Raw genomic sequence first — 26447 nt, forward strand, 5'->3', positions numbered from 1 at the left:
GAACTCGAAAAGTTCCTTATATTCCCGATATACTCAAGGCGTAAGTTGTTATTGACGGTTTTGTTGCTCATCGTATTTGGAGACGTTCTATCCTCGATTTAATCATATCCATACGCTCTCATGTCAATTTCTTCGGTAGCTGCCCACCTTTTCTTGGAAGCCTCAAAGTCCTTGCCGAGCTCCTCATCGGTTAGCTCCCTAGCCTCGGAATAGAGGTCCTCAAGCGTTGCATGTCTCTGCTCCTCGGACCCGTAAAAGTTCTCGTCCGTGATACTAAGCGTGTCATCCGTCTCCACAAAGCTATCCGTTGGGGCGCGGTAGGAGCGTCCGAGACCACCTTGACCACGGTGTGGCAGCGGCGGGTAGAAGGGCGCCTCGTTCTCAGCAGACTGGAACTGCAGGCACTCTTGGAACGACACTCGAGGGAACTTGTTAAAGAAGGAGTCGTACTCGGGCAACATGGCCTCCTCGAACGAGCTGAGCTTTTTGCCAGAGGGCAGCTGGAACACGGCCCAAGGGTCGCGGCAAGAGCCCTTCTCGCAGGACTTGGTCACCATCAGGATGGCGTTGAGTCGGGTGAAGGCGCGCTGGTGCTCGGGTTCCTTGGAGTCGGCGATGTTGCGCAGCTCCCACTCATCCGTGGTGGTGTGGTACATCTCGGTGTCCCCGGTGCACCACTTGGTGAAAAGCCAGCCGTCACGATCGCCGAGGATGCGCCCGTCTTGTAGGTGTTGTTCTGGAAGGGGGCTCCCAGTTCCTTGATGGACGGTGCCTCGACGGTACACAGGCCCCAGAACTCGATGTTGAGCGTCTCTCTGGCATTACCCTTGCCGTGCTCTCGTCCGGAGCTGTTGTGTGGGTGATGCCACTGATCGAGTAGGCTTGTGCCATCCAAGAAGGCCGGATATTTCTTCTTGGATAGGCCGGCGATTTCGAGGAATGTAGGAGCGAGGTCAACATGCGTGCTTGGCAAGTTGGACTTGATACCTCTGGGGATACCGGGCCCACGAACCGCGAAGGGGAGATGAGAGTCCTCGGCGTAGAAGAGGGCTTTTCCAGCTGGCGCTCTGTTCTGTCCAATGTGGTAGCCGTTATCCGAGGTGTAGACAACTGCAAGGAGAGAGAAAGGTTAACAGTTGTTTAAGCTTTAAATCGATCCGGCGTCAAGGTAGGTCAGGAACGTGAACGTGAACGTGAACGTACTGTAGGTGTTGTCAATGATGCCCTTCTTCTCCAGCATGCGGACAACGTCCTCGATGATCTCATCAATACCCTGCAGCGACTGTGCCCGCGACTGGTATGTGAAGTCGGCAAAGTCGATAGCGGTTTGGTTCATGAGCGGCAAAGTGCGCAGCCAGCTGCCCTTCTTGTGCTGGTACTCGTCGGCAGGGTTGAAGTTGGGATTCCTTGGGGTCTTGGCATTAGGGAACAAGTCCATGTGACGCTTCAGGGGAATCGGCCGATGAGCATTGTTCTGTACATGCGGTGCGTAGGGGGCTATGGTGAGGTAGAAGGGGGTGTCCTGAGATGCAAGACGCTCAAGTCGGTCGAGGCTGTTCCGAATAATGTTAGCTGCTCACAGCGGCTCAAAGGGCTGGCTACTGATTTGTATGCTTACGCCTTGATGCGAAGGACATCAGTCTGGTGAAATCCCTTGTACCATATAGGCCGTTCCCCGTTCTGCGACAAGACGGGGACATTGAAGAAGGTTGTGTACGGGTCAAGCTGCACGATCCATGTCAATAGCGAGCATCGAGAGAAGGCCCGGGAGAAGGGAGTAGTTCTAACCAAGGTATCCATCCAGTCCCAATGCTTAGGAGCATTTGCCCAGTTCGCAGTATTGTAGCCATTTAGGAATTTACCAACATCTGCTCTTTATCCGTCAGACACGTGCCCCGAGCTTGGACATGAAAGCAGGCGACACAAGTAAACTCACACTCGGTGCGATACCCAGCCTCCTTCAGCCAGAGCGGCAGGTAGTCCTCGTCCTGTTTCGAAGACAGCCACTTGTCATAGTTGCCACTTGATCCAGAATTAGGGAGAGTGGCCACGGCTAAGCTGAGGGGTAAATTTGCGTTAGGGACAAGGGGAGACCAACCCGACACCATTCACATGAGTGATATTAGTGTTGTGAGAGAACTGTCCACGGAGGATGCTAGCGCGAGCAGGGCAGCACTGCGCAGTCGTGCCGTAATGGTTGGTGAACTCGGTGCCCTTGGCAAAGATCTCACGATGCAGAACAGGCTGGAAGTCAGTGGAACCCAGCCGTCTGTCCTGGTCGTCTGACAGGATGAATATGATGTTAGGCTTCTTTTGACACAGCTTTGTGGAGTGGGCAGTGCTGGCTAGTGCCAAAGCAGAGATCAAGAGAGAGGGCAACATGCTAGCTGAGCAAAGACGAGAGGCGTGCTTCGTATTGCATGTGGGTTTGTGTCCGATCAAATCTGAACCTAGTTTAAAAGTCTGGGGAACGATGCAGCGAGCCCCTTGACTCAATTTAAAGAGATTGAATCACTATGAATTGGATGCTGCGGCAATGCCCGCTATGCCTACTTCGTAAAATGTATTGAATTAGGAGCATGAAAGCACGTCACTTACTCAATTACGTGGATTCCGGGATGGGCGGTGAAGAAGCCAAAAGTTGTGGACAGACGTTACGCCTCCACAAACCCGGTTAATGCCAAATAACAATATTCCCCACATACTTCGTACTTTTACCCTGGTGCCGGACTCAGGAGGTCGAGGCCGATAATCGCCCTTGACCCGAGACCCAGACATCTGAATTGGGTGCGAGACGCTAGGGCCGGCATCCGTCGTGAGGACGCACGCAGCCGGGTCCGGCTCTCGCGCGCGCGGCTGCCGTCCGGATGACGCTTCAAATGCCGAGCTGGAACGCTTCCAACCGGAATTGTTTTGAATCGAGGCGGAAGAAAGGGAAGAGGAGGAGAGACAAAAGCTAATCATTCTCCGATGCCACACTCTCGCACCAGGATATCAAGCAGCTTCTCAAACGCTACAGGCTGGTTTAGGTTGACCTTGAACAGCAAGCAATTGACAGAATCACAGTCTGCGCTGCCGCCCCCCTTGTATCACATCACATCGCATCGCAACGCATCGCATCGCATCGCATTGCCAACAGTTTACCTCCTCATCATGGCTGCAAAGCGCCCCAACATCCTCTTCATCATGGCCGATGACCATGCGTCCAAGGCAATCAGCTGCTACGGTGCCGGCATCAACCAGACACCCAACCTGGACCGCATCGCTAGGGAAGGCATGCTCTTCAACCACTGCTACGTTACCAACTCGATCTGCACCCCGTCGCGGGCCACGATCCTGACAGGAACACACAACCACATCAATGGCGTCTACACCCTAGACAGCAAGATTAACAAGACCATCGGCAACGTGGCCAAGCAGCTGCGCAGCCATGGCCAGTACTCGACCGCCATGATCGGAAAGTGGCATCTCGGTGAAGGTGTCCCGCACCAGCCTACAGGTTTCGACTTCTGGTCCGTCCTACCCGGCCAGGGCGACTACTTCGACCCTGAGTTCATCGAGATGGGGAAGGATATCCAGGAGGAGGGTTACGTGACCGACATCATCACGGAGAAAACTTTGAACTTCCTCGACAAGCGGCCCAAGGATAAACCCTTCTTCGTCATGTGCCACCACAAGGCCCCACACCGTAAGTGGGAGTGCGACCCAAAGCACAAACATCTCTACCAGGACGACATTGCCGTTCCGGCCACTTTTGACGATGATTATAAGAACCGCGCCAAGGCGGCTGCCGCAGCCAAGATCAAGGTTGCTACAGACCTGGACTATTTCGACCTCGGCTTATCTCAGCCCGAAGGCGGCCGTGAGCTCGTCGGCGAGCCGCACTCCAAGGGCAACAAGATCCGCAAAGTGCCGTTGCCGTCGGACGTAAGCAAGGTCCGTCTTGTCGACAAGGACACAGGCGAGAACTTCACCTTCAAGACCCAGGACGAGTTGCGCCACTGGAAGTACCAGCGTTACATGAAGCGCTATCTTCGGACGATCCAGTCGATTGACGATAACGTCGGCCGCATGCTGGATTATCTTGATGTGAATAACCTCACCGACAATACCATTGTCATCTACACCTCCGACCAAGGCTTCTTCCTTGGCGATCATGGCTGGTTCGATAAGCGCTTCATCTATGAGGAGTCGTTCCAGATGCCCTTTATCATCAGGTACCCACCTGAGATTGCCCAGGGATCTGTCTGTGACGATATCATTTCCAATGTCGATTTTGCAGCGACCTGGCTGGACCTGGCCGGTCTTAAGGTGCCCTCGTATATGCAAGGTCGGTCGTTCCGACCCCTGTTGCAGGGTAAAACCCCCCTGGACTGGAGGCAGCTGGCCTACCACCGGTACTGGATGCATCGAGATGCGATCCACGAGGCGTACGCCCATTACGGTGTGCGAGATCAGAGGTATAAGCTGATTTACTGGTATAATGAGGGCTTCGATCTGCCCGGCACGAGGGAGGGAGGACAGGATAAAGAGTGGGAACTCTTTGACTGCGAAAAGGACCCGCTAGAGCTATTCAACTGCTACGAACAACCCGAGTACGCCGACGTAGTACGCGAGCTGACTAGGAAGCTGGAGGAGCTAATGGAGGAGATTGGTGACGAGCCATGTCACCCTAGATTACCTAGTTCTACATAACTAAATCAAATCTAAGAGACCTAATTTTTTTTTTTTTTTTCCCTTCTTCTCCAGCTTCTTTAAGGTGTGAGCGCATGGTAGTCCACGAGAGGGAGTAAATGAACGACTGCAAGGGGCCACGAGTGGCTCCGAGAGCAACTGCCGTTGCTCTCGGACTTTGCGAAGAGCCTGGTGCGAAACCCAGCCACGCACAGCCTCAAACGTTGTCTGAGAGAGATCCAGAGGCATCCGTATCTGCTGAGAGGCTCGTAAATGGTTCAGTTCTTGTAGTTGGTTGATCACTGCACGCTTTATAGTCTGCCAGGCGTCGAAGAGGTCGAGAGTAGATGTCTTGATATATGACTTGATCAATTAATGGATCCCTTCGGCCCTGAGAAATATACGTCAGTTTGCATTTGTATAGACTTTGACTACCTACCTCGACGTGGCCACATTGGCAAAATGCAAATACTTATCCACCCAGGCTTTAGCAACCCTCTCCTTGTATGACTCGAGCCAGAAGGTTTTGATATATCCAACCTCCTGGGGGTATTTTGCGGTATATCTGAGCTCAAACTTGGCTAGACGCTCTTCGAATACCTCCTTGTTTGGTGACGCCACTATCGAATGCTAGAATCCATAAAATTCGTCCCATGCTTTGTCTTCGGCTCTTTCTACTAATAGGCCACGTTTCAGTCCGAAAGCTGGTTGGCAGTGCTGTAGAACTGCTTTATTATAATGTGCCAAAGGCAAAGTCAAGCTACAGTGGACCCTGCTAGGATAGTAAGAATATATCAGATACTTTCCAGCCCAGCGTGAGTACGAAATCAGTATCACCCCCTCGGGTAGTAAACCAATTATCGCAGGACCCGCTTTTAGGGCATTCTGGCTCTGGTATCTATGCAATGCCAGCAATATATCGAACTTTCTCAGCATAACTGTGAAGCATGGTCGTGAATACCCGCCACGTAGCTTCGATTCTCACCTTGATACCTCTTAGGATGAGATTTCAAGGGCTAACGGGGGAGAGTTCGTCGAACTTGTCCATTGTAGCGAGCGAGGCGTTCCTGGAATTCAATCGAATTACGACTACAGCCCTGCTTTCATCTAAGTACGGGCCGATTGGCCCGTACTTAGATTAGTGAGAATGTTCTCTCAGACATGGGGCCAATCCTACTATACAGTACCTATGAAGGATATATATAGAACCACCGCGCCTACACCAAGGGTCGATCCCTTTCAATTACCTCCACACGTCTGAATCCAATTCATATCCTCAATGGAGCTCGAAAACTTTCTTCTTTTCCCCAACACGATACCACTTGTACCTGACTTCAATGGGTCGAGTGGTGGAATCCAAGGCCTCCCCCGAACGGGGCATCACGCCATCTAGCATAAATAATCACTGCCGATCCTCCTAAGTCGACTCACTGTACTAATTTCGAAGAGACATATGAGCAAGAATTTTTCGCCCGATATCTCATGCATCAATCCCGCAGCATACATCGAATAACGATAAACGAAGGTGATGTGAAGGTTTATTTCCTTCCAAACCCAGAGCAACGCTTCCAAAAACTCATAAAGTTCATGAAGACTAGGCACGAGATGTTCGCGAATGTCTTATGTCTTCAGCGTTCCCGCTGCGCTTATCTTGTGACCGGTTTTGCAACTCTAACACACGGAAAATGGTCTTATACATCTTTTGAAAGTGAGTGCAAAGGCATTAGGACAAGCTCCTCCGAGAATAGCGGGAACCTACAAAGATATGGTGAGGAGGTTTTCGCGGTTCGTTACTGGATTGTCAAGTTTTCCTATAAATTTAGTTTACCGTGGAGGATTACCAAGGAGCCAAAAGCTTGTCGTCTTTTACAACGCGACCTCATGATGAGAGCCAGGCCACGTGAGGAGAGCGGAGAGCGGCCGAAAGAGCCAGAAACATCGGCAACGACAGATTTAGTTCACTATATGGTGTTGGTCAGTGATCAACGATCCTGCCTACCTGCCTAAGAATTAGTGGGTCACGAAGTGTATATCTATTGAATGCTGTAGGTTTAGATTACCAGTAGAATTCCCCTTTTCTGATCAACCCCTCGGATGCCTCGATTATGGGGCCCGAGTCTACCCGATCTGACAGTTTGGAGGGATATGTCCGATACCCGGACTCAGGTGTATTTTAGCCACTCGAACGTGTAATGTCTCAATGGAGGTAAATGGCTCATCTACCCTATCACATTCGAAGGTAAGGGCACACAGTGCGTATACCCCGGGAGAGGAAGCGCTTCCTTCGCATTTTCTGAGAATCAATGACCCATCATCGTCAGGCTCCCGCCACAAGACACATCCAACGGCGCCAGCGCCGATAACACCTACAATGGTCACCCTAACTGAGTTCACGGCATTCCCAGATCTCCCGGCGGAGGTGCGCCTCATGATATGGGAACGTATTCCGCAACCCACCCGAGTCGTCGCCCTAACGCCGCCTTCGAAAACTTGGTATTGCCGTGTTCGTCGTGGGATGCCAATTCGAGGCCCACCGATTGAACACACCGAAGAAACGCCTGACCCAGGGTCGACCCGCAACTATTGCCAATGTTACGACCGAAGATGGCATTTCTGCGTTATCGTCCAGCCCCGGGAAGCCGCGGTATTCCCACCTTTGCATGCTACGCGCGAGTCTCGCCGCGTATGGCTCCCACGCTTTTTCAGGCCCCCGCATCAGCGTGAGCTTTCTATACCAGGAGGTCCTGCAAATGCGTCTCGCCGTTGCATACTCCAGTTTAGATCTCCCTTTATCGATTATGAGAATGATATATTTACCATGCTAGATGCTTGGGATCCGAGAATCTTTGTCGATGGTTCGAGCCCTGCCGCGGTGGGAAACCCAACCTCGGTCGTGGACCCTTTTCTTGGCCTGGATAGGTCTCGCATTCGGCACGTGGGGCTCTGCCATAACCTCGGGAGCTTTGACCTAGCCGTGCATGGTCTCGATATGCCCAGCCTAACTGGCCTACGAAGATTGACCATTCTTTTCCTGGGACCCGATTTATTCAGGGAGAAGGAGCAAAAGCGCTTGTCCAGCAACAACACACCAGGCGATGTAAACGTCGAACGCTGGCCGGAAATGTCTTCGGTAGACATTCAAGACCACCCTTGTACGATTCGCGACATTATACCCGCCAGGGTTCGAATTGATCACCCATTCTTCAACCGTTCGCGTCCAAACCACACCGTCATGACTTCTCCAGCGATCCGCCCTCTAGATCGGTTTACGGTTTTTGCAAGGGCTTGGCTATGGCATTCTGAAAACTCGCCCAACTACCAAGCCAGGATGGCGAACCATTTTGGGCTCATCGGGGGAGCGTGGTGGGACTTCCTGGGATACTTGCTTGAGGCGCCCGAAGGTGCCGAGTGTCCGCTCCCGCTAGACGGCTGTGGGGTAGGCGGTCATGGGAAGGTGGAAATGCTGCACTGGAGACGGGATATGACCGATGCTAAGCTTCTCTGTATGAAAGAGTGGGTAGGTGAGCTGGAGAGCCTCGGTGTCATCCTAAAAACCTAAATTTATGCGCCTCTTAGCTGAAGATATTTGCCTAAGTTTGCAACTAGGTCCTTTAGTTGTCCATAGCAGCCAGTCACTTTTATACTTCTAGGGTTATCTTAATATTACTGTATTATATTGGAACCGGGTGTCTTCTATTATTAAACAGCTCTATCAACTCTTCGGCTATTTCTGATGCCAACCCCCCCCCCCCCCCCCCCCCCCCCCCCCCCCCGGGTCCGAAGAAGTACCGAGCGAAGATGCAGTTATTCCTGGACGACGATTCGTGTGCGGCGATAGAGCCAGGCCGCCGTCGGATCCTATTCCGAGCTGTCGGCAGATTAGCCGGTCCTGGGCCTCTCGACGCCGACGCACCGTGGACGGACCCACACAAATACAGGTACCTGCCGAGCATGCCCTCCGACAAACCGGGGAAGACACCGGTCGAGTATATTCTTACTAACTTCCTTTCAGGGCACTGAACCAATTACAATAACGCTGCTTATACGCGAGGGGCTACTGGTCCGTTCAGAATGCTAGTCAACAACGGGTCTCTCTCGTCAGCATGGGGAGCAAGGATTACGTTAAATTCCGAGTTTTATACAAGATTGCCTGATTGAATTCGAGAAGACATACAAAAGGTCGTGGTCCAGTGTCCCCGCTTCTGCTGCTGGTTCCTACAGCAAATGAACATTGCGTATCGTCTTGCTCGCCCCACACAAACGGACGGCATCCTGCTTTTCGATGTGATATTTCAGTATGATATTTCAGTGTGGCAATTCAATGGGGGCTTTTCAGTGTCTCAATGCTCTCATTAGTGTGCTTTATACACCTGTGCACAACGCGCAGTCCTGTTATCTCCACAATTGCCCTCAATTGCCCTCATTAGTCGGTCGTGGGATACCCGATGATTAATTCTGCTTTGTCAGTGAGGTGAAGGCAGGCATCATAGAGCTGTGCAGGAAGGCCTTTGCGCGCGCTAGCTGCTAAGGTGGATACTTCTTCTTCTTTTATTCTTTTGAAATGGTTTCTTTGTGGTTGTTAGCATTGACAAACCTCAGGTGAGGAGATTAACTTACACAACAGCTTGAGCTATACCCGAGTAAATCATCAGGAAGAACGGCGAAGGTCCAGCTAATACTGTCCATCGTCTGCTAAGGCCTATTCGGTCAATCAGCTTCCTTTTCTCTGTGAGAGGGTGTTTCTGAGCGCTCTGATAGATATCGAGGGCGTAACTCGCATTCCTGCGGCCGCGCTCTCTGTGAAGCTGTCCCTTTTCCCTTTTAGACTATATAACATTCTTCGGAAAATCGATAAGTTGTACTAGACGAAAATGCGCAAATCTTGCAAGCGTGTGGGTGACCTGGCTCCCCGCAATCACACTCTCTAGAGACGTAAAAGCCTCCAACAAGCGTGGGTCAGAGCTGGCGATCGTGCGCGGGAACGTAGTCATTTGGACCAATGATAGCCATTTGTCCATGCACTTTTCGCGGTTGTTCCTGAAAAAAACCTATCGCATCTAGCCTTACGATAGTAGACAAGCGGCTTTCGAGCCCTACCATGTCTTGGAGAGGGGGCTGGTCTCTACCGGGCAGTGACCATGACGTCTCAAGGAAATCGCTGTGACACGGTCGTATGTCTTGACTGGGCTCTCCAGTGTCGATGCTCATTGTATTGATGGCCGTGATAGTCTGCGTGAAATCAATGCGCAAGATGGGCTGACTGGCAGCCTCGATATTTCTGTCTTTGGATTACATTATCTTCTAAAGTCATGGCACTGAAAAGCTTTCCGAGCTCTTGGACATTGATGTCCTTCCCGAAGAACACCGTGTGCAACTATGACCGCCAGTGGAGACGCAACGCCAGAAAAAGAAAGGGGAGAAAAGCAAACAAGTCCTGCTGCAACGTAAGACGGGTTCGAAGGGTATTTGGGAGTATCGGAAAGCCCAAGTTGAACGAATAGGTTCGAGTCTAACAGTAGCGGGTGTCGTCACCCCTTATTACTGCAGCCACGTCATCCTGCGTACGGAATATTTTGGGTGCCCAAAAAAAAAAAAAAAAAAAAAAAAAAAAAAAAACTCCGATGGCATCTTTTAGACAGTCAGTTACTCATCAATTTCCGGATTGGCCCTGCGGAAGTTTGGCTACTTTCCGGCGTGTCTTCGTATAATTGACGAAATACGAAGTGGGTATTATGAAGATTCGTAGATCATCTTACATGGGGCTGCCCACGTTTCCTTGGTTGTAGCCTTGAAGGTGTAAGCCAATCATGGGTGCCCGCCTCAAAGGATGTACTCATACCCGATTAGGCCGGGCTCATGCTGATCGGAATGGATATCGCGGACGCACAATGGCGCTGTCCGCTGGGAGTGCCGTCAACATTCCGGAGGAAAGTCAAGTATAAGTATAACGTCAAAGCCCGCGATGAAAGAAGAAACATAGATCCTCATTCCAAACCCAAATCAAACGAACCTTGGTCACCATCATCACCTTCTCCAAGCATCTCTTTACTGTCGCGTTACTTTCACCAAACATGAAATTCTCCACTTACACCGGCCCCCTTCTCGTGGCATTGGCATTGGCGCACTCCCGTCCTGCCGCCGGAGCCACCAACAAAACCGATGACGACCCGCCTACATTTCAACTGGGTAACGACACCGCCTTCAACTTCGAATACCTTAGCGCCCTCCAGAACTCGCTGTCTGGCGGATCCGACATTGCTCCTGTCTTAGGCGCTATCAAGAACATCAAGCCTGGAGACTTTGACTCCTTCCACGAGGAGTTCTACAGACTTGCCAACGCGACCAAGGCTCAGGCCGAGGACCCCGAGAATGCCTACGACCCCATCAACGTGAGAGATTCGTGGTTCTCTGCATCTCAGTACTACCGCCGAGCGGATGTCTATATCCATCGCAACTGGAGCAACCCTCTCGTCAAGACTGTATGGGACGAGCAGACTGCGGCTTTCGACAAGGGAATTGCTGCTTTGCCTATCCCTGGAAAGCGTGTCCAAATCCCCTCCGCCGAGCACAATTTCACTGTTGAGGCGATCTGGTACTCGGCTTCCCAGGACCCAGATGCAAAGCTGCCTACGATGATAGTTGGTAATGGCCTTGATGCTGCGCAGGAGGACTCATACCACTACTACTGTGCGGCCGCTCTTGATCGCGGCTGGAACTGCATCACCTACGAGGGTCCGGGTCAGAATACCGTTCGCCGAACTCAAGACCTCGGCTTCATTCCCGAGTGGGAACGTGTCGTCACCCCTGTCGTGGACTATGTTCTCTCGGAGAAGAAGCAGGTCGTGGACGAAAATCGCCTTGTCCTAGTTGGTAATTCCATCGGCGGCTATTTCGCCGCTCGTGCTGCGGCTTTCGAACCCCGTTTATCCGCGGCGGTCTTGATCGGCGGAATCTGGGACATATACACCGGTTATTCCACGCAACTATCTGAAGAACTCCTTTCCATCTACGAAGCCGGCAACTACACCCAGTTCGACGACGAGGTTCTCTCTCTGCGCGATGCTGGAGAGCTCCCCACACAAGCCACCTGGGGGTTGGATTACGGTCTTTGGGTGTTCAAGACTCATTCTCCATCCGAGTTTTTCGACCTTGTCAAGCAGTACACGATCGAGGATGTTGTTCATCAGATTGACATGCCTGTCTTTGTGGGCGACGCTGAGTTTGACACTATGTTCGAGGGTCAGGCGCAGAAGGTCAAGGATGCGCTGGGCGAAAAGGCTACTCTCCATAAGTTTATGGGGGTTGCCGGGTATCATTGCCAGTCGGGGGCGCATCAGGAGTTGGCACGCACCATCTTTGCGTGGTTGAACAAGACTCTGTGAAACGAGTGGTCACAATAACGATCACTAAACGGTGGGCGGGCTGTGCTGTACACCTGGGATTCTGGGAATGGAAGGCGACCAATACGTGGGCGCGTTGGTGCGCTTTCTGACTGGATACGCATGGAAGCCGTCCTGACAATGCGACTTGGAGAAGATGAACCGGCTTTTGTTGATGATGCCGCAATTTGAAAACTGAAAATTGAAAAAAAAAAGAAGGGGGAAGGAATGATAGCAACCTATAGAAACAAACCAGTTAAGCACCAACTGTAATGCAATCTTCAATCGCGTCGCTGTTTAGTATAGTAAAGCCTGTTTTCTCCCAAACTGTCCTGCTCAACGTTCCCCCAGATGAATTCCGTACCTCTTCGCCTATTTGCTAGGGGGTTATCCCCTACCTCTTTGGCAGTTGTGGTTACTCCACCTCCTCCCATCGATCTCGGCTGCGGTATGTCAATGCCAGGGTTGCTCGTCAACGTATCAGGATAATCCACTCCGACCTTGGTCTTGCGAGTCTCCGTCACTTGCACTGACAGCTTCTCTGCCACCTCAACACCCTGACATTGATTGAGTACACCCTACATTCACGAGGAGCCCACTACCCGTGGGCGTCGTGGGAAGCACTGTGGGATCTCACTCACTCTCTTCATGACATACGCTACTGACATCCAGTCTACCTATGTATCATGGTTCTAGGTTTGCTCACAGCTATGTACAAGACTATGTGCTGCCGATGAACTAATGGAAACCGTAGGAATATTCTAAACCTTGCGCATTCTATTGGGTAGTCTAATTAAATAATCATGGTCTAGCCTATACTGCACAAAGGAGAGAGAAATACACACAATATTAAGAACGCCCCTCATCTCGATGCCCAACTTTTGAAAGCGAGCAAACCTATAATCCAAGCCATGATGATGCCCGTGAATCCCATCGTGACAGTATACAGAGCCATAACGTCAACGCTAAAGTGTATGATCATGTTAATAGTATCTGTAGACTAAGCCGTGTGTGTCAGCGGATGAGCTTCACGGGAAGAAACCTGTGGGCAGATCGTACGCTTGCCATGAAGAGAATCCCACCAGAAATGAAACAGAATGACGCAAGAAGCTCCGTAGGCGGACGCGACGGCGTAGAGGAGGTCGGGGGCTTTAGATACATTATCATGTAGGTAAGCAAACGGGCGACAGAAGCCGCGCCCAAGAGGTTACCCCACTGCTTGTGGACCATTGTCGAGACCATTGAAGCTTGCTCATGAGACGCCATAGATGCCCCCATAAGGAATATTACCAGGGCCGGCAGCGGGTTTATTGAGATACCGTTTGACTTGTGCTGAGTGTTCTCATCGGCGATCCCGTTCGACCAAGCAGGTATGGTCTGCATCTGTTGCGTTGCCTTTTTCTCACCAGGGCCTTTGACTCTGACGTATTCGACCAGCATACCGCACTAAACAAACGTCATTAGTCGAGAGGGAAAGTGGACCGCCGATGAAACAGAACTCACCAGGCCTCCACCGATGAACAGAACGGTGATAGCGACGTGCTCCAAATCGCGCGCTGTCCACGCTTTGCCCCAACCTGCCAGATGTTCCAGGAATATGTTGGTAGAACCGTAGAAAAAGATCAACGAGCTCTCCACAAACTCGAAAGACAACCAGAACTGCCTCTTCGAGGTACCAGGTCGACTATTCCATGCCTTAGCGTTGCCATGCGAGGTATTAGCGTTTCAAAAGTTCTCAGCTTGAAGTCCGGGTCCAGGGGAGAATCTATCATGCTCATGCTCACCCATCCGATTTCGGCAAAGCACCCGCACCAGCGACCGAGATTGAAGATGCCGAGCCAGAAGAAAATGCCACCTTTGATCCAATGGGCGATGCCGTTGAAAATGGAATTTCCTTTCTGCGGGGCAGCGGTTAAATTTGCTTTCCTGAACAAGGATCGTCCTAGGAACAAGGATTATCCTAGGCGCATAATATGACTTACAAAGAGCCCCCAGAAGGTGACGATACCGGTACAGAAAGCAACGAATGCCACGATCAATATTGCCCTGTCCATCACATCATATGTTAAGAGTATGAGTCTCCGCATTCGTGTCAAAATCGGCTCGGAGAATATCTTCGAAGTCGCCGCGCTCGCATCGTCGTGTAGGGCGCGGTCCGAGTCCGACTCCCCATAAAAGGCGCCGTCTCCACTTGTGGATCCCGAATCGTGCGGATCTTCCCGGTACAACCGCGAATCAGAGGATGTGTCGCGGTCCTCCATGCCGCCATGGGTGGCCTCCACGTCGAAGGAGCTTTGTCGGGACAGCCGCGACGGACCATCGTGACCTTGCAGGCTGTTGTAGCTTTCTCGCATCAGAGGCAACGTGTACCCACCAGTTTTACTCTCGTCTCGCCCCGCGACCCTGTTGAAGAGCTTGGTCATTGGACCAACGAGGAGATGGCTAATCTGCGCAGCGGCGATGCCAGTGGTAATCCATCCCACAGCAGAGTGCGCACTCCCCGGATACAGGTCCGGTGTGCTGTGCTTGTATGAGACTCCGGAAAGTACTCCAATGATGTTTGTTGCTGTGAGCCCGAGACGAACGAAATGTGTGTAGCGAGACCTAGCAAGGGATAGCATTGTCGCTGCCCGCCATGCGTCAGAGGCAACTCTGTTAAAGTCAGATGGAAACCCAGGAGACTTACCGATTGGCAGGATTATGAACCAAGAAAGGACCATCAAACTTATATGAGCCCGGATTGCAAGCTGTTGGGTGTCCAAGGTAAAGTATGTTTCTGGATATGTCTCTGGGGTTTCCTGGGCCGCTTCTGGCTGGCCACTGTGATGTGCCATTTCATGGCCCGTATGGCCAGATGCACCCAAAACCATGCTTAGCGTCGCTAACACGTAGGTGACGCTGCGGGATTCCATGCTGGGCCTCTTTGCTTGACCTGGCGGATGCAGCAAGCAAAGTTGGCTGCCTGATGAGCAGCGGGAACTGGCCTGTATAAGAAAAGCAACCAAAATTTGACGCAATCAGTCCAAAGGAAAAAAAAGAAGGAGTGGAAGAAGACTAAACTCTGATATCCATTTTCTATGACATTTTCCAAGCCATTTAGGGGATCACCAGGGCCATATATACATATGTACATATCAATTGATGTTCACAAATAAGTGGGGCGCCCTGGCAACTTTCCGGTCATGTAACGCTCCGCGGAAATTTCGGAGCTGACGAATTATGAGTCGTGGACTCATGGTGTCGTCAGCTCTCTTCTCACGGGCTCACCGCGTCATCCATATATGATCCATCATCCTGTGTGCGGAAGAATACTTCAGTGCCCCAAAAAACTTTCCGGTTGCCCTTCTTCGTCGCGCCTCACTTTCCGGATCGGTCCCCGTGCAAGAGTTTGGTTACTTTCCGACGTGCTTTCGGCATACTCCAGGACGGAACATGAAGTGGTCTGCCGGATGGGGTTCCGCGTGTGACCCCTGCGCCAAGGCAAAGACAAGGTGCATTCGCTCCCAGGAGACGAACGACGCCAAGTGCAACAGGTGAGTCTCCCATGCGTCCATCTTGCACACCTTCCATCAGGCCTTTCGCCGAGTCTCATGGGTCATGACCTTTGGAGGCACATTCTAATACAGTAGAGCGTACAGGTGCCGGAGTCTCAATCTATCCTGCCCCCAGCAGGTTCGCAAGCCTAGGAAGAAAAGACTTCGCCACGATGCCTCGTGAGTCGTGAGGAATCAATAAGGTACGGAGCTAAAGTATGCGTTGAACTGATTTATGTGTACTCAGGACCCTACCAGACTCTACAACAATTCCGCAGCTGGGACACAAGCATGGTAGTTTCAACGGCACCACCAACTCCGCCCCGAGCCGTGGGACCCTCTTTCCAACCGAAAGGACCAATGCAACGACGAGCGAGGGCCCGCGCAATGATGCAGCAGAGTCAGAGCCCAACTCCTACGTCGCGCAGGTCAAGACCGAGCCTACCGAAGCTTTCAGTGCCCCTACATCGTTACCCGGGTTCCATCCATTCCCTACTCCCACCTGTACCTGCGTCTCGGAACTGGATAGCAAGGATGACCCAGACCCAGGAACCCCAGAGTCTGACGAAACTCTGCTCTCGATTTACCGCACGCGACTGAGTCCTCAATTTCCGTTTGTCGTCATCTCTGATGGTCTCACCGCGATCGAATTACAACGATCCCGACCATTCCTCGCAAGGGCGATCATGATGGTGGCGTCGCTGCGACATCGTCGGTCCATGTGGAATCAAAGCAGGCTGCTGTTGCGGCAGATCTCCGAGGCACTCTTCATGGGCCCCGATAGGTCTCTGGACCTCCTGCAAAGCATCATCGTCTTCCTCGGTTTCTTTCATTACTTCTGTTTTGCCCATGGGCACTTCAGCAGCCTCGCACATCTGGCTTCCAGCATGATTGTAGACATGAGGCTAGATAGGCCACGAAGCAGGCCGGCGTTTAGAAATAAGGGTCTTCAAGGGATTGACCCAGAAGAGCCCAGAGCCACGTCAAATGATGAGAGACGGGCCATCCTTGCTGTCTGGTACCTCAATTCCAGGTTTGTAGCCCTCTATCCTGCGCGGACTATCCTACCCCTCTGCTATGGTCGCTGACGCGGCCCTGCCAGCTTTGCGGTAGCATTCAAGAAAGTGAACTCACCGGCCAGGCATTTTACTCAACACATGGAACGACAGTTACAGGAATTGCAGGACGGACTCGAGTATGAGACGGATAAGGTCCTGGCGCAACTTGTTTATGCCCAGCGCATCAATGAGATGATCGCCCAATTCCAACAGAGCGACCAGTCAGTCGATGTTCGGCTGTCTTCGAATGTCTGCGCTGCCAACCTCGACAATCTCTTGGCTGATCTGGGCAGCCTACGGCGCTCCGAGGGTCAACAGAAACCCCACTGCTGTTAGTAGACATCGTATCTTGCCAAGAATGTTCCAAGTTAACACGGTAGCACACAGACTTGGTATCCAGCCATCATAATTTTGCGCTGCTGCAACTTCTGGAGTCACAGCTATTCGATGCGGATCACAACCAAAACCACGAGGCAGTTGCCGCGTTACAGCACGCGCCGGACTACTTTCGCATACCCTCGACAAGGAAAACGGATGCCGCGGATACTGCACTGAGGGCTTGGTTCGAGGATTGGATGACCATACCAGTTTGCCATTTCTTTTACATGCCCATGTCAGGATACCTGCACCTCACGAACGCCACCGTGATCCTTCTTCGACGAGCTAGGCTCGTGCTGCTGACTCGCTATCGGCAAGGAGACTCCTATGCTCCCGAGACGCACATGAATAACAACGGTGCCGCTTCCACGAGCGCCGATGCTGGCGGCAGCTCGAACGATTTAATGCTAGACCTCTTGGACCGTCTCGCGTCACGGTTCGAAGAAGCAAGGAAGGAAATGGCCGCAGCGCACTGCTCCGAATGGGCCAACGACTTCTTGGACTTGATATCGTGGAAGCTCAAGGAAAGGAAAGCGTGTATCGAAAAGTGGGTCGACGTCATTGCCAACGAGGCACATGCCAACGCGCGCGGCGGCGTTGAAGCGGGAGAGAGCCACAGGCCCGGCGAATCGGGCGGGGATGGAGGCGACTTGACTGCATTCGAGACCGTGGAAGATCCAAGTCTATGGTTGGATCCACTTGAAGCACTTCTCCTGGGCGGCGGCAATCCTTATGAGAGTTGGTTATAACCAAAGCGAGTCCTTTCTTTGGGGGTAGAGGGGGTAAGGGGGAGTTTGGGAGGGCGGGGGCAAAATCTGACTGCAGAGTTCCCTATGTACGCTTGGCCCCGGAGGGTGTAGTGGCTTTCGTATGCCAGTGCAACGGCAGCCACATAAGGAGGAAGTCTTTGATTAATATATATGACGAAAAGGTTGAATACTTCGTCAATGGCTGCGACAGGAGGAAACTACCCTACACCCAAGAGAAGGCCCTTACATAGAGGATAGAGAGTCCCGATACGGACCTACCTACGAATACAGCATGACCTGTTCAACTCTGTTACATCTAGGTGACCGTATTGTGCTGTTACAACAACGAAGCGGAAACTAATCTGAACACCTGGGAAGAGCTGCTGGGCGCAAGCAACCGTCTGGCACTGAAGCTGTGTAAAGAGCCGCGCTCCAACACCAACTCTGGCAACGAACCCCCATTGACCATCGCGATGATGTCGTGCCCAGGCCAATTGCCACCACGTCTCCGGTCGCGTTTGGATATAGGACATATTGCAAAGAGAAGCTTCGGGATTATCCCATTTGACCCAGAGAGGGTTATTTCAAAGCGAAAGACGCCGTCGCTTCTTTCTGGGGCCGGCGATGCCACCAGGTAGGCGACGGAGACGATGGGCCTGGAGATGACGATTTTATTGGTGAAAATGCCGCGCAATTCCGGGGCAGTTGCCCACCTTGCACGACGATCCTGAGCGGCGCTCCGTCCATCAGCAAGGATTACCCAGCCCCATCGCAGCCTGCGTACTACAGAACAGCATTTAGAGATGCTAACCTGCACCAGCTTGGAGAGATCTTTAAGGAAAATGGCCCAAGTATGCAAAACATTCTCAACAAGGCGTGTAGGAGACAAGACGGGCAATTAGGGCATGTAAAGTTTTATATCTTTTAATCAGTTTTGTGGAAATTGTTGTCTCTGGCACTCTAGTGACATCAGAGCCTCACGTTAACATGTACATTGAGGGCAGCCTGGGCTCAAGTGCCGTTGAAGCCAAGATCCACACCCCACTACCTCAGTGTAGGAGGCATAACTCCAAGAAAGAAATTGCCTGACGGAAGCAGTGGGAAGATGGTGCGGAAAAGCATTGTTTGACATTCCCTTGGAGTGGTGCGCACGTATCGAATGGGCCTAAAACTCTTCTTGGGCCGCCTCCATGATTGACGGGCTCCAGCAAAGTCAAGGTCTCGACCATGCGCGAGCCTTTCTGTCAGGTGTGGACATTCTCTCCCTAGCTCCCTATGTCCAATGGCAGGGTTTCCCTGGTTGTCTCGCCTTTGCACTGTGACCTGTGGCTAGTCGTGGCTTGGGTCATCCTCCGGGAAGATAAGACCAGAAAAGGATGAGCTCCCTACCGGTTATTTTCGGTTACTAGAAGCAAAGGTGGAGAGGAGACTTGTACCGTCGACGTGCACTTTAGGCTCGCTGTTTTCTGGTGTTGGGCCGTCGAGGAAATGCCTTCTTGATAGGGTGTCGAGGGCACCTAGTTTTGCAGGAAGGTTGGTTACACGAGAGTGTGATTGGGAGAGAGTGGTCGTGATCATGCAAGCGTCGCCAATCGTGCCATTTCTCCCCACCAGAAAACGGCAAGGCGAACTGGGAAGTTGGGCGATAGGGCACACATACTTATTATCAGCAGCTCACCCCTCTTGACGCTTCGCCGTCGCCATCGCCGTCGCCCCATCCCCTTCCTTGTTATCTCTTCAACTGCACTCACCTAGAAGCACCTCTGACACGATGGCCGAAGTTGCCTTGGGCGCCGTCGCGTTTGCGCATCAGCTCGCAGTTCACGCAAATGATCTTCGAAGAAATCGAAATTTCAACAGAAAGGAGGCACCCGAGGCTATAGACCAACTTGTGGGAGACATCAACACATTATATAACATCCTTGCCTTTATCAGGACAGAGAAAGCCATAAGCAATGTGTTCCATGCTTCGTACGCTACGAGACTGACGGCAATCAGCACAGATATCGGAACCCTAGTTGTTAAGCTCAGGGGGGCAGAGGGAAGAAGGTGGGACCGCGTTAAGTATACCTATTCGCCAGGGATTAAGGACGAGATCGATAAGGTGCGACGAAATGTGAGGGACGTGCGGGATAAGCTCCACCTTGATATATCGTTCATAAATCTGCAAATGCGCACTGCTCATCTGGTTCTGGAGGCTGGGCCTTCAAGTGCCACAGGACAGACTAGTGAATCATCAGCCGCCGCCGGGAACGAGATTGTCGGACCGGATGATCCCAGGTCCCTTGAGCAACCTCTACTACAGAGAGTCTCCTGGGCTGAGCCGCCACGATGCCCCACCGGGGAATGCCGCTGCTCGTGTCACAACGCCACTAATTGGAGATCCTTTGGGAGATATTGGGGAATTGAGTCCGTACCGTTGTCAATACTCTTTCGCAGATGCGACAGTGAGTGGTGCTCATCTCGAGATACTCGACTATCGATTCGTTTGTCACTTTCGAAATTTGGCATCCCGTTCGCAATTATTGGGCAGGTAGGACCCTCATCAATACGCCCTGCGTTAAGGGTTCAACGGACCGTAAAATATACGTCGCCCGTGTTCGAAGCGCTGTGGTATCTTCGGCGGAGGATTGAAACCTTTCATGGGGTGAAAGAGAGTCTGATAGAACTTCACCAGACTGATGGCACCTTCAATGGCTACGTTGATCCTTCTGGACAGGACTGTTTCGATGTAATTCTCATGCCTAGTTACCCGCATTGAAAATGGTTCGCTAACTCCTTTAGTATATACTAGATAAGTCTTGGCTCAGTGATCGCGATCGGCTTCGGGTATTGTCGTTCTTTATCTTCGAGTTGAAAATGTCCGTGAATGGCAAGGATTCTAGGTTAGCGTGTCTTTGAGTAGCCAACCTCGAATGGACTTCTACTGATGCAGAGCTAGATTTCTTGCTAATTGCGCGAAGCTTACCCGATTTCGCATGGACATGAGATTGGTTGAATATGCTCTGGAAGGAGGATTGGATCCAGTCTCAATTGAAGCTCCCCGCTTCGAGGAGTGGCCCAGGATACAATTTTTCTATAGGTCCCGTGCTGGGGACTTGTGTTTTATCGATTACTTTGTATCCTTAACTCGCAACAACACAGGTCTGTATCTCTCATTCTTAGGGATCTCGTCGGTTTCAACTAACCCCATATTCAGGTTGCTTTGACTTTCACCCGCTCCACGAAGCTACATAGTCTCCGTGAAAATCCGGACAAAGTTCGCACCATAATTTCGCAATTGAAAGCTGGCACTATCGAGCAGCGCAACTTTCTCGGACAGACACCCCTTCACTTAGCTATTAGGAACGTGGAAATAGTGAGGCTCTTTTAGATGCGGGACACAGCATCGATGCCATTGACAGGCAGGGAATTACCCCACTGATGTATGCTGCGTCATACGGCTGCACGTCCACTGCGGTTTTCCTCATTTCTCGAGGTGCTGATCCGACGATGACCGTCAACCTTGACTCTAACGACTCCCATGAAAATTTCCTTCACATTGCTCTGAAGGGAAACCACACCGATTTTGTGGTCAAGACGCTCCGAGAAATACACTTGCGTTACGGCCAAACTAGATTCGCCGACCTAGTACCAGAAGCATTTCTAGGGCTGCTGAAGTGCGAAAGAGATTATTTTCGGGAACGGGACGCCTCATGGGAATACTGCTTCGATTACCTTGTTAGGGAATGTCATGATGTCAATTTCCCTTTCAACGGCGTACTCAGTAAGGTCGAGGACTGCAATCTCATGCGTTACGTCGGGAGCCTTACTTCAGCCAAGCTCCTCGTTGAGCTTGGTTACAATAGATTCGACTCCCCGAATGGTCAAGGGGAACTAGTAACGCACACGTTTGCGCGAGAGGCAAAGAGGGACCTGCTACAGCTATGCCTTTCCCGCGGCGCAGACGTGAATTACAAAGATCGATGTCACCGCCCGATACTTTGGATACTTGTTTCTAATTTACGAAAGTATACAATTCACTACACATGGAGAATAATGGAATGCATCAGGGTATGCTTTGAGTTTGGAGCCGACGTTTCTCTGACGGATGAATGCCAGTGTTCGTGTGCCCCTGGAGGCTGTTCAATTTCGTCAGCGTTGGCGACGACTCCTGGAAAGAGTGGATCCAAGGTAGTCCTATCTGACGGGGCTGTGTGGATGTTGGAATTGACTCTCTTGGTTCGGGAGCATCAAGGTGACAATGCAGCCAAGAGGATGCTTTGCGCCTTTATCCGCCAACTAGTAGCGAACAGGGATGATATCGCAATAACCCACGTCTGTTGCCACCGAGGACGGGGACCTTGGTGGGAGCATGGAGAAGACAACGTGGAAGCTGAAGACGTCTTAGAGATCTTGGAAGAGGAAGGTGAGCTTATAGCAGTTCTAGACGAAGACATGGCGAACATGGATCTCGAAATGTTGAGCATCGAGGATTTGCAATCTAAGTGGATCGGCCTCTATGCAGACTACCTTAAGAACTTTGAGGGTCCTCTACTTTTTGAATGGGGACCCATGATAAATCAGGTGGGTACATGCTCGCACACATCCACTTCGGCCACCGGAACAGGGAACTCAATATTTCTGATACGTTCTTCTTCTAAGGTCTTCGAAGTCGATCACCAGAATGATGTATATCATTTAAGTTACAACATAGCACCTGCGAAAAACTCCGCCGACCATCTTGCTCAAAGCGTCGGACGGTATTCACTCTGGCTGGAGCATGAGCTCGTTCGAAGACGGTTGCCGGTGGGATGTCAAGGCCAAGAATGGTATCTTAAGCGCATCTGTGGTATCATGGAGCTCATGGAGGCTTTTAGAGTAACTCCCGAGGATGTCGCGCGAGAAATGCGGGAATGGGGCGACCGCATCCCAGAGATGGAACTGGGGAGGGAGAAGGTGAATGCGAACACCTGTTCCCGGCACTTCTTAAAAACAACTGAACAGATGTATGAACCTACTCTAAACTATCATAGAGCTTTGGTGGAGCTGGCATCGGGGACCCTTGAAGATGGCCGTCACAGGTAGTACATGGAGAGGAATACTTTGAGCTATGCTAGTCCAAGAGCGCTATGATGTAAACTTCTCTCACGTAGTATGCCGCAACCCGTGACTGGCACCTTCCGTAATATGATACCGAGGTATTTCGCCGTTATAGGCGAGACGAAATACAAATTCTCTGTCTTCTCATGGAACACAAGCAGACGTAATATTGCCTTGATAGAACTCTCGACCTGTCAACGCGGATACCCGTTCTGTGTGGCGTGTTGCGCCCGCGTTGATCAAAGCGACGTTCATCTCCAAGAAGTCAACGACAGCGAGCCAAGAATTTCAATGACAGTGTTGACTTGATAAGGCTGGCTCAAATACCACGCCCGCGATTTCTCAAGTGTAGCACATCTGCGGTCATCCATCAAAGGAGCTTGAAAGAGTACAAATTACAACGGCAACGAGATATGCGTCACGGTTGCCAGTTGTTATGAAGCTTCCCTTTGCACCTCCCGATTCGGCTAGCGTCAAACCGGGGGGTACACAGGTACTTCGTAAACAAGGTTCGGGGTCATTTGAACGCAACCCAGTTCAAATCTACAGGATGTGCAAATGGCAGTTTCATCAAGGATGAAAGCTTGGAGTGGATGGCAGGATTCCCTCATCGCGCAATCCGTTGACCGACCAATGCCACAAAATCTACGTAAATGACCTTAAATAGCCTTCTCTGTGTCAGTCGGCAGCCATACCTAATGGTGAGATCACTGAGGGTTTCGAGCATAGCGTATTTCGCGAAACCGCGGCCGAGGATTCATCTGACCCCTATTCTCATCACCACGCGTTTCGCGACACGCTTCCAACACACCCGCCTGCCCCCGAAGCCGGCCAAATGGGATGATATCTCAGAAAGGGCGAAGCCCGTCATCAAGCACAAATATCCAGGGCTAGGCCTCAACCTTCATTACTATCCTGATTCCAATGAGCCTCGGTATCTTCGCGGCATGGGCCCGAACACGTATCGCTCCGAAATGCTTTTCGTACGGGAAGTTGCCATGATGATCCTTATGGACCTACTGACGGACAAACCCGATTGGCATCGAAAGGTGTTTGACGAGTCCATTGTCGAAAAGTGGACTCAGGAGGCTTTGAATCTGCCAACCGAACCTCTTTGGAAGGAAATAGTCGACCACGATTCCCCAATCGGGCCGTGGGATCCTTCGGATTTTGAGCACTTTGCCGCCTCTCCCCCGAGCCCGCTCTTCACTATAGAAATGCTCGCATACGTAAGTATTTGTTTCTTAAGCTCAACAGACCCAAAGGCCTAGCCTTGGCTTCATATTGACCCCGCTCGAGCAGTGTATAAAGGAGCTGCGCGACAAGGCAGAGTACTTGCAGAGGAGCGGTTCGATTCCAGTTCTCGACACGAACCGCGTGGGTATCGTGAAGTCAGATACTCTCATCGGCGAAGATCATCGGCAGGAGCTCGTCAAGGCTTTTGACAAGCTGAAGGCCGAACAAGCGGACAATCCCGATTGGCATCCTGGCAGCAACGAACTGGTTAGAAACCTCGTGCATCCTTCCATGTACCCCTTGGTTTGGAGCCGCAGCAGGATCATACAGGAACCGGTCGTGGGAGTGGCTGATGCAGTTGGCCAGTGGCTCGGCAAGGGCGACGTCCGAGAAGCAGATGTGACCCAGGATCGACATAAATACGAGCCAAGTACCACTGACTACTGGAGCAAAACGTATCAGTGGCTCCCCTCAAATGTCGCCTTCCAAGATGACGGAGGCGTGAAGTTTACAAGCTATATCAACAACCTGCACCCGACGAAATATCCCGATATCTATCGGACTATTGAGAAACTTGTCGAAAAGGCTCTTCCGGCATGGGATCAATGTCTGACAGGGCGGTCGGGCCCTCGCTTTTCCGAGCCCAAGAACCCGGCGTAAGTCTCGATCCCGGCTATTAGTGACCAGCCCATTGTCCTTCACGGCGTCCATGTTGACTGATAACGCGCTGAAGCGACGAGAACCGGGATAACTGGTATGATACGAGGCCCGAGGGGATCGTGTACGATCCCGCTAAAGACCCTGGTCACTGTTCGTATTTGTATAAGGACCCAGACTACCGCGAGGAGTATATCGAAGAACAGCTTTTTACTCTGTTCCGAAAAGCAAAGCATCCCGACCCACTTGAGTACAAGTTGCGGAACTACGATGTCGACGCTAAGGATACGCTGAAATCGCGGTTCCGTGACACAGGCCTTCAGATCATCGTAAAGATGGCTAGCATTGAGCTAACTCCGGAAAAACCCTCATACCCTGGCGGGAACTGGCACCTTGAAGGGCAACTTAACGAACAGATCGTCGGAACAGCGCTTTATTATCTGGATAGCGAAAACATCACTTCCAACCGTATCTCATTCCGGATGAGCACAGACGCGGAGCTGATAGAGATGGAATACGATGTTCCCCAGAGCCAATTTACCTGGCTTGAGTCGGTATATGGCACCAATCTCGGGGACGGGTCCGCCTTTCAAAACTATGGAAGCGTGGAGACGAAGCAGGGACGGCTCCTAGCGTTTCCCAACGTATTCCAGCATCGCGCCACACCGTTTGAACTAAGAGACAAAACCAAACCAGGCCATCGCAAATTCGTGGCCCTTTGGCTAGTTGACCCTCTAGTTAGGGTCATCACCACGGCAAACGTGCCTCCACAACAGGCGGACTGGACTGAGGGACCCGCTCCCGATGTGGACCTTGATTGCAGAGAACAGTGGCCCATGACCCACGAAGAAGCCATCAAACATCGTGACGCTTTGATGCTAGAGAGGGGATTGTCACAAAAGGCAAATGAGGACGCATGGTATGAGCGGAGCTACTGTTTTTGTGAGCACTGAAGTATATAATAATATCGAAGAGATACGATGGGGAGTAGAGAAGGCTGCCATTGCACTGTATTCCGAGAGACGGCGAGAGATGTTGATTCCGAAGCCGGAGCTTTACTAGGGACTCTGTTAGAATGACTATTGGGCCGTGGAATGGCGCATAGATCATTTCCATAAATAACATGAAATTCAGGGGTGATATGTCCTTCCGGCCTTTTCGGGTGACAATAACATCGCGCGGCTATCTCCCACGTCTTCAGAACTATACTAGCCACCCTAGTTTCGTCTAGACATGGATGTCTTTTTCGGATAACTGTGATCGGTCGGCAATTGAAAATAGAGGTAAAAATGGCAACTTAATAAGGAAAGCAATGGAGAAGAGTGATAACCAGTTTTCGCGTAAAGAACAGAGCCAAAACACTAGCGTGCGTGGGCTACATGTACAGCCTACTCGTCGCGAAGAAGTAACATTAATCTACTGCGGAAACATTGTCACACAGGCAGATCATTGCAGGACCAGATGGCCCAGGCATCGTATGAAACATACATCAGTTTTCCTTCCCCATTCCGCTGCTGCAGACTCTGAGGCTGGGACAAAGTAAGTCGCCTCACAGTGGAGCGTTAGGAAATCGAGAGGCAAGGTAGTCCTGTAAGGTAGACCTCCACATCGTTGGTTAGGCTAGAGATCGCTACGGAGCTCAGAAGGCGAATAGGGTAAGATAGGATGAATACAAAAGATATGAATCATCACGTTCTGCGC

General features: G+C 51.4%; 3 protein-coding genes and 3 pseudogenes across 3 annotated transcripts; 4 read left to right on the top strand and 2 right to left on the bottom strand.

The window, feature by feature from the left end:
* Nucleotides 1-98: 98 nt before the first annotated feature.
* On the bottom strand, nucleotides 99-2382 carry SAPIO_CDS1612 (Arylsulfatase; the record flags this gene model as incomplete). Its single annotated transcript, XM_016784842.1, has 7 exons — nucleotides 99-721; nucleotides 784-1110; nucleotides 1204-1553; nucleotides 1619-1725; nucleotides 1789-1871; nucleotides 1937-2053; nucleotides 2106-2382. The coding sequence occupies 7 exons, from the start codon at nucleotides 2380-2382 to the stop codon at nucleotides 99-101; spliced, it is 1884 nt and encodes a 627-aa protein (XP_016645599.1).
* Nucleotides 2383-3153: 771 nt separating this feature from the next.
* On the top strand, nucleotides 3154-4695 carry SAPIO_CDS1613 (annotated as a pseudogene; the record flags this gene model as incomplete).
* A 6050-nt stretch (nucleotides 4696-10745) lies between these two features.
* SAPIO_CDS1614 lies at nucleotides 10746-12056 on the top strand (annotated as a pseudogene; the record flags this gene model as incomplete).
* A 1011-nt stretch (nucleotides 12057-13067) lies between these two features.
* On the bottom strand, nucleotides 13068-14674 carry SAPIO_CDS1615 (Uncharacterized protein; the record flags this gene model as incomplete). Its single annotated transcript, XM_016784843.1, has 4 exons — nucleotides 13068-13499; nucleotides 13557-13748; nucleotides 13838-13951; nucleotides 14036-14674. The coding sequence occupies 4 exons, from the start codon at nucleotides 14672-14674 to the stop codon at nucleotides 13068-13070; spliced, it is 1377 nt and encodes a 458-aa protein (XP_016645600.1).
* An 811-nt stretch (nucleotides 14675-15485) lies between these two features.
* SAPIO_CDS1616 (uncharacterized protein) lies at nucleotides 15486-17771 on the top strand (the record flags this gene model as incomplete). Its single annotated transcript, XM_016784844.1, has 5 exons — nucleotides 15486-15586; nucleotides 15692-15766; nucleotides 15834-16619; nucleotides 16689-16975; nucleotides 17032-17771. The coding sequence occupies 5 exons, from the start codon at nucleotides 15486-15488 to the stop codon at nucleotides 17769-17771; spliced, it is 1989 nt and encodes a 662-aa protein (XP_016645601.1).
* Nucleotides 17772-23551: 5780 nt separating this feature from the next.
* Nucleotides 23552-25851, top strand: SAPIO_CDS1617 (annotated as a pseudogene; the record flags this gene model as incomplete).
* Between the last annotated feature and the right edge of the window lie 596 nt (nucleotides 25852-26447).

Source organism: Scedosporium apiospermum (genome assembly GCF_000732125.1).
Source record: "Scedosporium apiospermum strain IHEM 14462 chromosome Unknown SEQ_SAPIO_0066, whole genome shotgun sequence".
Classification (NCBI taxonomy): Eukaryota; Fungi; Ascomycota; class Sordariomycetes; order Microascales; family Microascaceae; genus Scedosporium; species Scedosporium apiospermum.